Source organism: Haliotis rufescens, unplaced genomic scaffold (assembly GCF_023055435.1).
Source record: "Haliotis rufescens isolate VD_foot unplaced genomic scaffold, xgHalRufe1.0.p SCAF_9, whole genome shotgun sequence".
Taxonomy (NCBI): domain Eukaryota; kingdom Metazoa; phylum Mollusca; class Gastropoda; order Lepetellida; family Haliotidae; genus Haliotis; species Haliotis rufescens.
Genome location: NW_025964383.1, coordinates 9,801,767 through 9,819,814, shown reverse-complemented (window position 1 = coordinate 9,819,814; position 18,048 = coordinate 9,801,767). Strand labels below are relative to the sequence as shown.

The window sequence follows — 18,048 nt, the reverse complement described above, 5'->3', positions numbered from 1 at the left end:
CCACAAATGGGTTAGTTTCAAATTCTCTTCAAACCTTCTGATTATTTCTTTCTGACTATATATGATGCCACAATTAAATTCGTTTTGTCTTTGAAAGAATGAGCGAATTTTGTCTTCAAGTGCGATCGAGAATCCCATACACGTCAACGAATAACGTATATATGATCCCTTGAGCTTTCTACATGAATGTTTCAATTGTGTCACAGTAGCCATAAATTATTGACGCCAGATGGCTAGTTCCATGTTCATTTGGACATTTCTGATTAATTATATCTGACTTTTTAGGAAGCCACACATTTTGTCTTGGAAATATGAGCGACTTGATATGACTTATTAACCTGATGCAATCTGATTCTTGATAGTTTCTCTTTTCTTATCAAATCGAATAACTAGGGGAGAGAACAAGAGAACAATAGCTCCTATATATACACATGTTCCAGTGTAGTTGAAGCAGGCATCGTACGAACCAGTTGCATCTCGCAAAATACCTACAGCAAAAGAAATCCTTGATTAGACAGAAAGTTAATTATCTCTCTGTATGAGCATAAAGCAAGAATATTTACCCACTAACACACATTCATATCAGAGAGAGAGAGAGAGAGAGAGAGAGAGAGAGAAATGGAGAGATAAAGAAAAATGACGAAACTAGAGATAGAGGACGGCTACGAAGTGTACATAATTCATTTTTGAAAGTATAAAATCAGTGGAGCAAGTATAATTTTCTATTCTGTTGACAAATGAAGTTCTAGTGTTATTGTGATCAACTTACCTATAATCGGGTGTGTGATGAATGCAGATATACCATGGAACAGGGACATAAATCCAAGAGTCTTCCCCATATCTTCCAAACCCATGAACTCCACGACAGCTACCGGTATCAAGCAAAGATGAAAACTTCCAAATAGTCCTGAGATCACTGTAAATAGTAAAAGGTGTAGGAAGGTGTGGTAGAACCACGTAAACTGGTTCACAGTCCCAGTGATTAACAAGCCAATTGCCATTAGGTGGTAAACTTTCACATATTTCCGATCAACCACGGCCCCAAGACACAATCTACTCAGGAAATCCACCGCGTTGAAAATCGTAAGCAGCATTGCAGTGTCTGTTTTGGATATTCCTTTTTCCATAGCTAGAGAAGGCAAATAAGCTCCATTAAGGACAACAAGTATGGCCCATGGCCCAAAACACACAATAAATTGAAACAACGGTTTCTTAAATAGCGTGAAGTCAAGATTGAGTCGTTTAGTTAGACGGATACAGATTTGTTCCTTGGCTGCTGGTTCCTTTTCTTTCTCATCTCCCTGTGATTCCCTTTTCTTCTTGGTTGTTCGGAAGGACTCCAATGGTCTGAGGAGCAAGGCTCCAATCCACATGTTCATGCTGATCCCAGTGAGAATAAGCATGGTTCCTCTGAGGGCGTATGTATCCACGAGGAATCGAATAAGGGGAGGGAAGACCATTCCTCCAAGGCTGACTCCAGATACTGACATAGTTGTTGCCCAACCACGTCTCTTCCTGAAGTAATGCCCCAGTATCACCAGGCACGGGGAGTGTATCAGTGCAGTGCTCACACCTTCAACATAAAGGATAGTGTTTTCCTGTATTTGACCATAGCATCATACTGCAATTACCACCCCTTCTCCAGAATAACAAATAGGCCCACGTACACCATGCTACGACCAGGGGCACAACATTCAAGACCTTAATAAAGTTTTCAATCACGTTTATGGTGGGCATGTGGGGAAATCTTAAAAAATGCTGTCCAGTGCTATTGTACCATATATTCCCGACGTTGATTGTGGGCACATTTGTAGAAAAGTATGAACGATGTAATGTATTTACCATTTGTTCCGGTGAATACTTCACTTGCCTTTGCATGTGTCTGTGAATGGTGTCATAGTTGTTGAATATGCTCACCATTACGCGAACACCTGGTACCATCACCTTTTGACAGTGATTCATAATCACATGCTTAACATATAGCCAGAATCGTAAATAGTAAATGTGAGTAAATATTTCGTTTGCTTAAGGAAATCGTTTTATCGCTTTTCTTTAAATATTTAGGACAGTTATTTATATCATGAACAGCTTTTGACAATTTTTAGTGAAATTATATATAATAAATTATGTTCTTGTAATTATAATGCTGATACCTTTACTGAGGAAAATAAGGTATATAATTCACTCACTTCATCCAAATACTTGGGTATTTCCTGGTCGGCGAATCACAGAATGTTAATACGTTAAAAATTCAGGAAATATAAAAAAAACATTATCAATATACGAAGCACGTGGATGTTTATTGTATGTAGTGGATTAGGCATTATACATAAAATGTGAACATTTCAGATGTCATGCATATACCCTGATATTACGCATACTCCCATCTCATATAATACTAAGGGCCCAGTGAAGACCCGAAGTCCCCACATTTATACATATATATATATATAGATATGTGTGCATGTATATATATATATATATATATATATGTATATATATATATATATATATATATATATATATATATATATTCACACAATTTTACAGGACACCTGTAAAATATAACTGTTACATGTGCTTACCCATCAGAATACTGTGAGTGCAGATAAGATAGGTAATACTTGTAGCAAATATAGCTGTGGTCATTCCAATAACATTCAGTGTTACCCCCAGGAGCACCGTCTTCCTGATGCCAAGTACTCCCACAAGGATGTGCATTGTAAACACAGCTGAAACGGAGGTATAATTATAATTATGACGATGATATATGACCATACATGTATGTCCAATTGCTACGATGATATATAATTGCTATATAATTAATGTCTATAATTGCTTGGTTGGCTTGGTGTCAAATAGAAACGAAACAAACCACTGAAATATGCTTCTGCTCATTCACCGAGTACATCAGCGAATAACTTTTACAATGTAGCGTCATCAGAATTTGACGTCGTATTCACGGCAAATTACACTATGTATGTAGATATAAGAAGCAACATCATATCACTGTTATTTACCAGAGTTCAGTATTCGTCGAAGTGTGTTTCTGAACAGTGTCTCATTCTTTTTACGAATTGATTTCTCATCTGTAAATAGTTTAAGGGCAAAAGATATAAAGTTTCCCTTTCCATACCGATCCTTGTATACTCATATCCATGCCTGTTTTTCATGTACAGTCAAACGTTATGTTCATTCCATCCTGCTTCGCCAATATGATTGGCACCATATCTGGAACATGCTATGACGTAACATGTCTGTCTGCTGCGGCATGTCGTATTACCTTTACTGTTAAAAACGTTTTCCATTTGGACTGACAATTTATAGCTTTTACTTTATTTAGGGATTTTTAGTATTTTGTATTACCCTCACATCTTAAAGCACAAATGATTGTTTGTCCGTTTTCATGATGAATTGTATTGATGGGTACAGTGCATTTAGGATTTCATGAAACGTATGTAGCATTTTTCATGAGCTTCGTTGCATAAAATCGCCAAAGGTATGTTGCAATCAGGAATAAACTGTTTTTTCTGTGTAACCGATAACAAGGGTGGTATATGTGAAAGCCATATTTATGTCCATGGTTGTGTCTCATATTTGTTGAAAGAATCCGTCGCTGAATACACATCAATATGTATTGTTCAACAAGGCCAATTACACTGATTTCAAGATGCATTCTTCTGAGAAACCGTGGTCATTCTCGCCTGGTTATTTTAGTTTCATGTATGGGATAGCATCTTGTCCCAAATCATGAGAACTTTTAGTGTATTAATATGTAACGTTAAAGGAGAGATGAAATGGGGTTTAATGTTGCTTAAACGATTATTGCACTTGTATAGCGACGTGCATGCACGTGTGTGAGTAGCTGTTTGTACCGGACTAATGACGATTTTAAAGTGCCAGCCCACTTGGATACCATGCCGCAGATTAACATGAATACCTATTCAAATTTAATATGCTGAATGCGAGCCGACTAATCCTTGTTTTAACCCTTAATGCCGAGCGTCAGGCAGGGTAGCAACAAGTACCATCGTTTAACGTCTTTTGTCATGATACGGCCTGGTATCGAACCCATGACATTACGCTCTCTGGGGATACTGAGGCTTTAGGGTGGGCTATTGAGTCCCTTGACAACGGCTTGTATAACTCGTTTAACTCTTCTATCTTGACACATTCCGCATTTTTGTTGTTTACAGCCTTCTCAATTTCCTTGCTGTTTGTGAATCTTTGAAAATCTATAAACATTTGTGGCCTGTGGTTCATAAGTTGTTTCGCCTATTTACCTGATACGTTGTTGTGATGAGTACTGTTTAACATGTGAGTGTAGTCTCTTCCTTGCTGACTTTTGGAAGTTTTCGTTTCTGAGTTGAATTCTGTATTTTGCAGTAAGTCATTAATGTCATTTTTATTACTCGTCCATTGAGGATACCACAAGCTGGAATTACACAGTGCTTAATACCAGACACGTGTTTAAATGTTGTGGGTACTACATGTATACGTAGTTTCACCAGCAACTATTGAAAACATCCCTGGGCGAATTCAATGACACTACATATGGAGATGATAGATCACTGAGAGGAAGTGATGCACAATCGATGACCCCAGCCACCCTGTTGCTTGGCTCCCGTCACAGGGCATTGTTTCACAAATTTCGCACCCGTGCATGATATCAATTTTATCACACGTCAGATACCTGAACCAGTCACTCGTTTCATAAAATTTGCATTACATGGGAGCTTGTTCAATATTCTATATGTTTCATGAAACTGGCATTACACGGGAGCTTGTTCAGTATTCTTTTTGTTTCATGAAACTGACATTACACGCGAGCTTGTTCAGTATTCTTTTTGTTTCATGAAACTGGCATTACACGGGAGCTTGTTCAATATTCTATATGTTTCATGAAACTGGGATTACACAGGAGCTTGTTCAGTATTCTATATGTTTCATGAAACTGGCACTACACGGGAGCTTGTTCAGTATTCTGTATATTCATTATATGCTGAGCTCATTATGGTCACTGTTCCACCTTCATCTGCTTCCTTGGAACACTTAATTTATCATCAATTGGGGTCTTATGTGTAGAACCTTCACCTTGTGATACATTACATATATTTTCCTTGTCCAGAGAGGAATAATGTCCACCGTAACAAAATAATCATCTTCACATATTGTCGCTGTTTCTTTTTCGAGTAAATAATATGAGGGTTTTTTATTTGCTTACTTAAGAAGGGTTCGATTTATCATAGCTAAAGCAGAAGTATTTGTATCACTACAATCTTCCTTTTTTAAATATTCCAGCTTAACTGTTTTATATCCATTATATATACACATATTTGCGAGGAGGTTTCAATGTTAATGTGTAAATGTTAAACCCCTCTTCAAAAGTCGTATTTCATTTTCAGACAGAGGTACTGACGATGGCTTTTGTATTTTAAATTGAATTGAAAATGGTTGGACACAGATTGTACCTTGGACCAACAGTCGGTCACTCACCGTCGGTGTTCCTGCTCAGCAATCAACACCGTTAGTTTTCCTCAATGTACATGGATAATCAGCTGAGTTTACATTCTGTCCTTACTCTTCTAAGGTCAGAATAACGTTGATGAACATTCGACTTTTACTCTAGGGATCATAACGGAATATCTTTGTCCGCATTCCGGATCGTGTGTGCCTCCAATGTATGGTTTTAGCAAATGGTCCAGCAATTGTGAGGCAGGTGACACCAGAAAAGAGTTCCAAACAGTGTACCGATGTGAGGAATCGAACCCAGGCCTTTGCCATTATGACCGATCGCTTAACCACCATGCTATCATTTGATAAGGAGAAGGTATAGAATTATTAGATATCATACTTACACGCAATGCTGTATGTTCCTGTTATAACCCCGAAGAAGAGTGTGGCCTTTGATGCAGGTGCGTCAAATACTTGGACATATTCAACAAACAAAATTGCCATGCCTTTCTCGTAGCCAGTCATTAGAAACACGATGAGGAAGCAACCTAGTCAGGGAAGATGCGATATAGCTTTCACTGTTCATAATCTATATATATGATGACAAAGTTCAATCAAAAACTACTTTTAAACTAGTTCTCTCTCTCTCTCTCTCTCTCTCTCTCTCTCTCTCTCTCTCTCTCTCTGTCTCTCTCTCTCTCTCTCTCTCTCTGTGTGTGTATCTCATAAATGTATTAATGTAGTTGTAGAAGCAGCAGTTAATACTGTAGTAGTAGTAGTAGTAGTAGTAGTAGTAGTAGTAGGAGTAGGAGTCTAACGATTAAGCGTCAAGATTCATATCTTACCCATGAGTACAACCCAGGCCCATCCACGGTCAATTGGCAAATTATTGTCTTCTTCTTCCTCTTTGCTTTCACATAGCTCATTATTTATGTTTGTAGTTATCAATTTCATATTTTCAATGTTATCGCTATCATCATCAGCAGCAGCTTCAGCAGCACCACCATTGTCCTCCATCGCCTCTGTTTCCTTGTGTTTACTTCCACGCTCCGCTTGTGTGTTGCCTCTGTAGCAGCTGACGACAGAGGTGGGGCTCCCATTATCACAATCCAGATCCACTGACTGCATTTCCAAACCATCGGTTTTGGTATAACTGTCCTCGCTTCGTGAAAGATCCGACTGAGGTTCGTTTCCATCATGTCTGTCAGTGTGTTCCCCGGTATTGTTTAGGTTGTTAATTTCCATTATGTGAACAATCTTTTATCTTCTTGCGAGAGCGTAGAGACAACTGAAGTAGACACATCAGATAGTATAAATATATCGACTAAATGTTATAAACATGTGAATGAAGTTAAAATGTACAATCACACTTACAAAAAAATATTATGTTTTCATAACATAAAGTTGTTCAATATTTTTAATAAGTTAAGGATATTAATTATTCTTAAATTTGAAATATGTGACCATGGTGAATGAATCCCTTATATTCCCCTAATGTAAATTGTTAATTTGCTTGGGTAGTTAACATGTGTGCTATGTGTAAAACTACCCCTCTGTTTTGCATTTGGACAGTTCTAACACCTTTATCTTGTAATCAGCCGAAACATTTATATTTTCTTATTACATAACAGTCGATATCCTAAACATGAATACATTATGAACCCGTGAAGATTCCGGGGAAGAATAGGGCTTCAGCAACCCATACATGCCATAAAAGGCGCCTATGCTTGTCGTGAAAGGCGACTAACGGGATCGGGTGGTCAGGCTCGTTGACTTGGTTGATACATGCCATGGATCCCAATTGCGTGAATCTTTGCTCATGATGTCAGTCACTGGATTTTCTGGTCCAGACTCGATTATTTTACAGACCGCCGTCATATAGCAGGAATATTGCTGAGTGTGGCGTTAAACAACAAACAAACAATATGAATAAAGAAATTCAGACTTGCGTGTGGAATTTACAGTTACTTCAAGGGTGAGTGAGTTTGTACTTTTGTAAACATCACATCAGATCACACGTTATACCTCATGGAAAGCCATATTGGTGATGTGCGCCTTCTTTATCCTAACATGGTAAATATACAATGCAGAAACATATGACAGCTTTTCTCAACTATAATGACTTAACACAGCGAATCTATAAACAGACTAAATGCTTCTAGGATTACGATATTCTTCTCTAATATATGTGTGATTCAATGCATAGACATTATCTTGTCCACCCATGAGGCTTAAGTAAGATGATGGTTGACTAAGTTAACTGGTTTTCAATTTACTTCAGGAGTGGTTCAGTCAGTCACTGTTATAAATGCCTGATCAGTCACCACGGCCTGTCAATAACAGCCCCTCCTATCTATTTGAATAAGCGTCAAATGGTTTAAAAATAAATGCGTATTGGTAGCATAGCCTATTGGAACCGAATGCATTTATAATGCGAAGGAAAAGCATAACAATCGAATTTGACAGCGGTCGTTTGTGGAATACATGCACAGACACTATGGGAAATTTCGAATAACTTCGTCTGTATCCGTCAAAAACCCGATCTCACTGACATTGACTGACAGATTCGTTTAAACTACATGTTATGTCAACAATTATTGGGCAAATGCTAGATTCAGCTCTAAGACGTAAACAGTGAATGAAATTATGGGTGAAGTAATGTATCCAGATCTACGACTGATAAGCTTTCCATTCGACTCCCATCAAAATACATCGATAATGCATACAAAATACATTTCTGCTAAAAATTAATGATCCCGTTTCGAAGAGGAATTATGATTTACCTTCAATGCGCACTAATTTCCTGATAAGAGCTATTTTTCTCTGGAAACAAGCGTTGGTGAGAACATGTCCCCGTTTCTCTTCTCCGCTACTAACAGCCATTTTTTCGCGCGCTGTGGCGACAGTAAGTGTTGTAGTTCGTCGAAATGCGGCATTTAACGGACATGAATGAATGTGTTCTTTTGAGGATGCTGTCGGTTCCAATTGCAGCTGTGTGGTGATTCTAATGATAACTTCTGTTACGACGATAGTTATTGCATTTATATCGCCTTTGAAACTATTCCTTTGCACTTGGTAGATTTACACACGATATTGCTTACATTAATTCCGATAATGCTTCTTTTCATTCATATAGATAGGAGAGCCTGAGTAATAGTGTTCTGAAGCTTGAGCAACGATCCACAGCATCAAGGTAACACGACACCTGCTCAGCTGAGGTACCGAGTCTGACCACAGGATGCCTAATTAAGTTGGACACCAAATATTGCAAAGCAGTCTCCTACACAAGCTTAAGAGCTCAGCGAACTAAAAAATGTATACGTAACAATGTAATCACCCGATCATCATTTGTCTGTATATGTACAGGGACTTGAGTCCAAGTGCTTTCTGACAATATAACCGTCCCATCTTAATCAGTAAATGCTTTTTAGTTCGAATGGCCCATGTTGTTCTCAATGTCGGTGTCATAACATAAATAACATAAACCAGTTGTAAATAACAACATTTTGAGCATTGTATTTCATATGAGGTAATGTTCGAGATGTTCCAAGACAATAGTACAAAGGTTAAAATACGAGAAAATTATTGGCTTTCGAGACTCTTTTCTTTCCATGATAACTATGGAAAGTTGAAATGTCAAACGAAACAGGACTGCTTTGGAAATGGAGATTAGATTATACTGCCGTCACATAGCAGGACTATTGCTGAGCGGGACGTTAAACAACAACAAACAAACAAACCGAGGAGAAGATTTAAGCGTTATGTCGAAACTTTGTATATTTATTTTACTATACATCGCAGTGACACTTACCGATCTCCAGTCCAGGTATGACGACTTTACCTTGCTCCTTCACCAGATTTACCAGTCAGACGTCAATAGCAGAATGTCTCGTATACTTACGACGGTGAACTTGTTGCTGATGGAACTATAACCAAACCGCCCATGCTATTAGATACTTTTCTGTTCTACTACATCATATTATACTGGAGAAGCAGGGCATATCTTTCCAGAGTATAGGGTTTACTATGAATGGTCGTGTACAGCTTACACCTTTGAGGTTATATATGGTTCAAGGTTGACCTGTGCATTAGACATGCATGATGACACAGTCATTTCATTTGGACCAGCATAGAGCCTATAAATGGAATCTAATCATAGCATTGTATTTAAAAGATAATGAAAATGGGGTTTAATTGACTTAAAATATAGTTAGCTAGGATTACAATTTGGCCCCAGCCAACTTACCCTGCAAATGTATTTATGATTTAGGCAAGGCCAACTGTATTGCACCATTGTACTGTGCTCTACTAGTTTACATTTGTTCAATAAAAATAATGTCAAGTAACGTCACCAAAAGTACAACATCATAGCTTTCAGCAAATAATTCATGGCATTTCCATTAGAAGAATGAGAATATCGTGTCCTGAGCCAGAGGAGGAAATAAGCTTGGGTTACTAATATTTCGTACATGTGTACTGTGTGTCACCTACATGGCCGCATCTGCTGTAACTGTTAATGTCATGGTCATGTCCGAGCATGGTTGTGAAGCATATCGCGGACAGACTCATGGTTATATTTGGAGCGAATCCTGCAATCAATTCAACGACCACCGGATCCTAACTCAACTCAGAGATTTATCTTATACAAAATTTACTTCCAGCTGAAAGAAGAATAATTAATGACGTGTAGATAAAGTATTGCATCGTGAACTCATCACTGAAGGGGGGAATGGGGAGGTATGCTCCACTGTCTGGTACCCATGACACAGATCTTCTCATAGATTCAATGTGAAAAAATTGACATTATCTGTGCTTTGACGATCATCCTGAACTGCTAGATTGCCTAACTTTATTGATGTTACATTTTGAGTGAGTGAGTTATGTTTAGAGCCGCCTTGAGTAGCTTGACGTGGGAGAAAAGCCCGCAGTATTAAACATCTGTTTAATTGTGAACTCCCTCCAGCTGCTGCAAATATAAAGAATGACACCTTGAGCCAATGTGCCCACTTGTCAATTGTTTTCTATCTGGAAGTCCATTCCCCAAGGGAGTATATACATCAATATATAAAAAATAGACATGCAATTCATATATTTAAACTTTTATTGTTATTGCCTATTTCAATGGCTCCATACATTCATTATCCGTTGATGGTGATCCTTCCCGTGTTGTTGCCACATAACGCCGTACAAGCGGCTCAAAGAGTAACAGTGCTGCAGAAAAGACAGCGGCTGCACCAAGGTACTGGAAACAGGGAAGGTAGGATCCGCTCAAATCACGTAATGCACCTGTAAAATATTCATGTAAAGCTTAGAAAAGAAAATAATTGTCAGAACGTACATATATCCACATGTTGTAACATTCAGATGATGGTGTCTAAGAACTTATTTCAAATCACGAGGTTTATTTGGCTAATGTTTAACAGATATTGCAAACAATCTAATCTATCAGGTGAGTTGGGCTGAACGTCGCTTTGAACATCAATACAGGTATATCAGGATGTGTCAGTGTGATATGGGAGGAATCCCCAAAGTGACTTGACGGTTTCAAAATTATATAATAACAGGGCAGTATGTACGGCCTCTTACCTAAAATTGGATGTGTTAATGAAATTGCAATTCCTTGGAATAATGCTGCAAATCCAAGAGTCTTTGCCATATAGTCGACTCCCATGAAATCCACTATCACCAACGGCAAAAGGCACGGAAAGGCACTTCCAAATATGCCAATCACTACACAGTAAGCTAGAAGTAAAGGATATGTTGTGTAAAACATTATAAACTGAGATGCTAATCCTGAGATCACAAGACCAATGGCCATGATTTGACAGGCACGAAGATATCCAAGATCAGCTATAAATCCATAGAACAGTCGACTAAAGAAGTCAAGAATTCCGGAGATGAGCAACAGAAATGCTGCATCAGATTTGTTGTATCCCATTTCCTTCATCTGTGCCGGGAGGTATGTTGGAACGTGTCTCTGAACAACACCAAACTGACAACATGCCACAATAAGAAGGAACATCGGATTCTTGAACAATGAAAAGTCAAAGGCTTTAATAACCTTCCCAAAATTTCTTATGACGGCGGATTTTCTTTGATTACTGTCATCTACACGTATTTCCTTTTTAGCTGAATCACACAATTTAGGTATGAATATTGGGATGCTCACAAGGTCTGGGTTACTGATATATACCAGCTTCTCAGACTCTGAAACAAATTCCTTTGGGATCCTTTTAGAACCTTCAGAGTATGTCCTCTTCCTAAACGAATCTGCGTTTTGAGGATTGAGGAATCTATTGGCGGTGTCCTTTACAACAACGTTACAACTCCTAGTACTTCCATTGTGATTGATATATGTTTGCTTTGCTCCATGACCTGTCCCAATGACATCTTCTTCGCTAAAGACCTCGCTCGCTTCCACACCAACACTGCTGATACTATGTAGCTGATGTGCATCGCCCTGTTTCACTTTTCTTTTATAGAAGTGTAGAGGTCGATATAGATATGCCCCTACCCATATATTCATCATTAGGCCTGTGTAAATCAGCAATGTGCCTCGAATACCATATTTGTCAAGCAAATATTGAGAAAATACTGGGAATATACCGGATGCTAAACTCATCGCTGAACTTGCAATTGCTGTAGCTAGGCCTCGGCGTTTCTTGAAATACTTCCCAATCAGCACTATAGCGGGCGAATGTATCATGGAATCACCCATTCCTATAATAGGAGAATAGAAACAGTCATAATTGTGTATGGAGAAATGTGGCATGTTGATGACATCTCTTGATTGACAAGCTTGTAATGATATTGGAACATAAAGTGTAACCTAAGTATAGGACATATAATAAGAGGATGAGTGTTATGTTAGGATGAAATTACCATCATTGTCCAATTATATATTTGGCTTCAACCATTAGACCTTCGTCCAACGCTTTAAACATTACAGCACCATCTGGCAGCTTTTAGAGGACATGTCTTTGATAACATTGATCTGTAAGATATCAAATGAGCTTTCTCTTTTCATGCCGTTAATCTTTTCTTCTATTAAATGGTCTCAACACTGGCGTAAGGACATACCTGAAAGAACACTATGAACACATATGAGGACCATGATGTTGGGTGCAAAGGTTGCTGAGAGAATAGCTAACACTATGAGGAGCCCGCCCATCATGACTGTCTTCCTCGTCCCCAGAAACTCCAGCAGAACGTTCATAGTAACCAGTGCTAAAAGTATACATTCATAAGATGGGTTACCATGGTACATTATGTACATAAGATATGTATATTGGTATATTTACAGGTATGTTTTTCAGTGTTACATCTGTGTCTATTTGGGACCTAAATGATTGCTTCATTCTGTGTCAGAGTAAAACATTGTACGTTGGTTGTGTGGTGTTACATGTACATTTTTAGTATGTGTATATAGTGCATTGGATTCAAATATTGACTTAACTAGTTAATGCATATGGCCAAAAGGTTATGGTCATTCAAATATTATAACAAGGTCATTAAGTTTGCAGATAACTAAAGAACAAACAGGAACTCCGACACCATATATCTGCTCCCTCTTTAACCTACTTTTGAGAATGTGAGTATGAGTATGCATATGTGCTTTCCGTGTATTTGTTTGTGTATAGCAATATATACTATTTAAACTGTATAATTTAAACTGACGGGCAAAAGAAACGCCATCAAACAATTTTCTGGTCTAAAACAAAAACAGACGCACAATTAAGTAACAGTTGATGTTTTATTATAAAGAAAACAATTATTCAAAACGGTGTTTGAAAAAGACAAGATCAAAAACTATGTACTTAAAGTTCTGCAGGCACGCTTTTCATGCTGAGTGCACTGTCCAGTATTCGATCAGACCAGCAGAATCCAGGTCGATCTCTTTTAAAATCCTGTGCTACACACATGGCCCAGTATCAGATGTGCCCCCCTCCAGCAAACAATGCGTCGAACTGAGTATACGAGTCTCCCGACATCCTGATAAGGGATCATACGCCATTCTTCCTGAAGGGCAATTGCCAAGGCATCCCTCGTCAATAGCGGCTGTTGACGTTTCTGAATTCTGCGTCCAAGTTGGTCCCAGAGGTCCTCTATGGGCGACAGGTCCGGTGATCTGGTTGGCCACTGTAATACGGTCACGTTGTTGGCGTTCAGAAAGTCGCAAGTGACTCGATCTGCGTGAGGGGTTGATTTGTCCTGCTGGGTGTCGTTGCAGGAAAGGCAGTACCATAGGTCGCAAAACATCATCAATGCATGTAGATTTCCGTCTATGATGACCAGATCTGTGTTCTGGTCCCCGCAGATGCCACCCCAGACCACGACACTACCACCTCCATAAGGCTTAACCTCTTGGACGCAACAACGTGACGTCCGTTCACCACGCCGTCGGTAGATTCGAACCCGCCGATCAGACCTGAAGAGCTGGCACCTACTCTCGTCGCTGAAGAGCAATCTTCGACAACTTCTCTGCTTCCACTGCTGTGCAGTCCTGGGCCATCTCCGTCTGTGACTTCGGTGTAGCAACGTTCATGTCATGCCCTTGAAAGGTCGATAGGCACGGAGACCATAGAGGCGGAGTCGTCTAGCAACGGTCCTTCTGCTGACTGGATGTCCAAGGCTGTTTGCGGATGATGACGTCACTGTTACGTATCTGGACCGTAGGTGAGGTACCCGTAAATACCAGTCTTCCTGTGGGGTCGTGACCTTGGGTCTTCCATTCCTTGGCCTGTCTGCAGTACTGCCAGTTTGCCTGTGACGTGAGAAGTCTGGCGATGGTGCACTTGAAGCAGCCTATGATCATTGCAACGTGCTCCTGCGTCGCTTCCATTTGCAATAACCGATGGCTCTCTCCCTCTGCTCTGCGGTTAGTCGAGGCATGTTCGTTGTTTTAAACGGTTTCATGTGATGAGAGTGCACAATCCTGTTCATGTTTTATACCAGAATTTCATACGGGTAACGTTGTGCACATTTTGCATTTTTTAGTGATTAAATTCACTTTTCTCGCAAATCATGTGACGGTAGAGCACATGCTGACAGGGAATAGGTAAGTTGCATTCTAGCTATGTGTTCCCAACTGTTTTCGTGCTGTTTGGCACATTTGTTGAAAACTGACGACCATTATTTATTTGGACGCCTTTCTTTTGCCCCTCAGTTTATTATGTATGTATGCTGATGCAAAAAGGGCGGTCGGGTAGCCTAGTGGTTAAAGCATTCACTCGTCACGCCGAAGACCCGGGTTCGATTCCCGACATGGGGACAATGTGTGAAGCCCATTTCTGGTGTCCCCCGCCGTGATATTGCTGGAATATTGCTAAAAGCGGCGTAAAACCATATTCACTCACTCACTCACTGATGCAAAATAAACATTAAAATGAACGTTATCCTTAAATGTATTTGTTTAACACATGGGTTCTATTTGCTGTCTGCGATGTTGTCACTGTGATGTCGTGAATGAATAGATGTATCAACATATATGCGTGTACTTGTATGCGTATTATGACGTACATGTTTTTGGGGGTTGCTTCTGATTCTGATTTCTGACCCAAATACACTACAAACTGTGTTTTAACTTTACACTACTCTAGTTAGAACTGCAACTAGGGCCGGACGGAAATCATAATTAAAACATGACATTAGAACAACGTTAAGCAATGTGGCAATGTAATTTGTACACAAGTTCATTGGCACCATACATAGATCCAGAAGCAGGATGCAGGTATGCATCCCTCTCCCTCTTTTTATGAAGCATACATTCATTTATACATTGTGTAGTTGATCTAGATCTGGTATCCTAAAAATAAAGATATAACACAATGACTGACACAATTGCTGAAAAATGTATTATGCGGTTACTGAATGAGAAATTGCCAAACCACAACCCCTCCTTTACCAAATATAATTGTATCTGTGCATGGGTATAAGTCTTCTGGTCAACTAGTACAAAGAGATATATGTGCCTAGGTCAATCTGAAAACTTAAGCATACTTAATTACTCTTTTACATACACTGAAAGGCAAAAGAAACGTCACTTCTGAAAATACTGATAAAAATTAACAGACACTGACAGTTACATGTTCTGTGGTCAATAAACTCATGTATCGTTCTTCTGCTTCTTTTATTGCCTTAAAGTCCATTCAACAATTTAGTTTAAAGTGGAGTGCTTTGCCCAAACGCAGCCTACAAAAGTGCAATGGGACTCAGTTGCGGAAAAGTCTTGTCAAAAACATGATGCCGGTGCACATCGTCGATGGTATGGGTATAAAAGACACCCAAAACTGTTAAGCTGGCTTTCGTTATCGTGCCATCAGTGATCGTACAGTCCGACGTCGCCTAACTGCCAACAACATCTCGTGCCACCGTCCTGCTCGTGTACCCATCCTGAGAGATCGTCACCGACAGGCCCGACTGCAATGGGCCAGGCAGCATCAAAATTGGAGAAGAATCATCTTCACTGATGAAAGTCGCTACTGTGTTTCAACGGTGGATGGCCGAGTCAGGGTCTGGCTATGGAGGGGCGAACGTTATGCTGATGCTTGTGTTATGGAACGAGACCCATGGGGCAGCCCAAGCATCATGGTTTGGAGTGGAATCGGACTGAACTAGAGAGTGGGACCTGTGGTCTTTCAGAATATTGGTCCAGGGGTAATGGCAGCACAGCTCTCCGCTACATTGACCAAGTCCTCAGACCCCATATCGTGCCTTTTTTTGCCCGTCATCAAAACCACACCTTTCAGCAAAACAACGCCCGTCCCCACACTGCCAGTGTCACCAGGGACTTCCACCAGCAGCACAACATCCAAATCATGCCTTGGCCTGACCTCAGTCCGGATTTGAATCACACTGAACACTTGTGGGATGAAATCCAACGCCGACTCAACGACGTACGCCCAAGGCCGCCAACGGCAGCAGAACTGCGTGTAGCGTTCCTGACGACATGGGCCCATATCCCAATGGCCTTCGTCAACTGGCTAGTCCACTCCTTGTACAGGAGACGTGTGGCTGTAGTCAACGCCCGTACACCAGGAACTGTTTTGAACCCCCTAGCTGTGATGTCTTCTGGTGCCTCCCCAAATTCACAATTCGCAAAAACATTCACCAGTCAAATACTGACTTTCTCCGATGTCTTTACTTACATATATAAGCATTTGAAAATAAAGATATTTATATGATACATCCACATGACGTTTCTTTTGCCTTTCAGTGTATATCACGAAGGTAATGACTCATTTCAGATACAAATACAATCATCTTCGACCAAGCTTACTCAAGACAGGGCATGCCAGAAACCTATGATTGTGGGCTCGAATCCTGGTTCGCCCCGATTATGTTTCTAGGTTTGTCAGCATCATACCCGTGCTCGTGGGTTTCACCGAAGTGGTAAACGTCTAAGACCTGCATCACTTCGGACTTTCCTCCCACATTAAGCTGACACGCCGCGATATAACTGGAATACTGTTAAAAGCGGCGTTAAACCCAACTCACTCACTCACTCACTTACTCAAGACATGTCATTAAGGGCACGCAGTATGAAGTGATTTAGTTTTGCTGTTCACAACATGGGTGAGAACTCTCGTCTAAACACAATCAGAAACATAATTTCACAATGTAAAAGGTAAAACATATACCCTAAAGTAGATACGTTTTAATTCAGTATGGATAATGATATGCTGTAATTAGTCTGCTTACACATTAGGCTGTAGGTCATAGCCTTTACCCCAAGGATGAGTGTTGTCTTCGTTGTAGATGCACCAAACATCTCCAGGTATTCCACGAAGAATAGCGCCAGAGATCGGTCGTATCCACCCACGAGCATAGCATTCAGAAAACATCCTGCAATGAATATATTTGTTTAATTTAGATTTTTAAATAGATTTTTGTTTTCTGGGAGGACAGTGCATATCGTTTAAAAGACTCGACTGTCGAAAAGAATATTACATTTAAAAACGCATTCAATGTTTCCATTATGTTGTTCCGGTGAAACGAAATATTATATTCTTGATCATCCATATGGCTAGGATTTTCCTGTGAACAATTTATTTTTTTCCAAATGGACGTTACCACATATGAGAAAGTGTTCACGTTTGAAGATCTCGTGGTATTTTCTATACGAAATAAATTATGCAAATTAGTTTGTAAATGTGTCAGTAAATAGACACAAACTTGCGTATTAATGTATTTCTCGCAACACGTAGTTTTATAATCCTTGTTATCAACCGATGAACTTCAAAAGCACATAACATATCTGTAAATTATATCATTTCACATACAGGAAGATAACTCCATGTTACAATTACTACATCATCCGTAACATTAATGTGTGCATATGTTACTATTACCAATATAATATACCTAGAAAAATCGTTCAACACTTAATGTTCTATAGCCTTTATAGGAAATATCCGGCGACTTTAGCCTCATTTTGGTAAACATAATTTAGAGAGTAACACACCATGTCATCTTTAAATTATCTATTTCAGTTTCTGCTTTTCAATATGAGTATCGTTATCTTGTGAAGGAAAATGTGTTCCTCTGAAAATGAATACAAGGAACGATTTTTTAAATGGCTACTTTATGCAGAAA

The 18,048-nt window shown here is 39.5% G+C and overlaps 1 protein-coding gene across 1 annotated transcript in view; it reads right to left on the bottom strand.

Moving 5' to 3' along the window:
- Positions 1-242: 242 nt before the first annotated feature.
- LOC124148555 overlaps positions 243-18,048 on the bottom strand; it is a 49,200-nt gene continuing 31,394 nt past the window's right edge. Inside the window, exons 3-11 of the mRNA XM_046519694.2 lie at positions 17,155-17,298; positions 12,535-12,681; positions 11,041-12,174; positions 10,571-10,740; positions 6,300-6,711; positions 5,859-6,002; positions 2,586-2,732; positions 770-1,573; positions 243-488 (exon numbers count right to left, since the gene is read on the bottom strand). Of these exons, the coding sequence (XP_046375650.2) occupies positions 334-488; positions 770-1,573; positions 2,586-2,732; positions 5,859-6,002; positions 6,300-6,711; positions 10,571-10,740; positions 11,041-12,174; positions 12,535-12,681; positions 17,155-17,298 (3,257 nt within the window). The 3' untranslated portion in view covers positions 243-333. The remainder of the gene's footprint in view (positions 489-769; positions 1,574-2,585; positions 2,733-5,858; positions 6,003-6,299; positions 6,712-10,570; positions 10,741-11,040; positions 12,175-12,534; positions 12,682-17,154; positions 17,299-18,048) is intronic.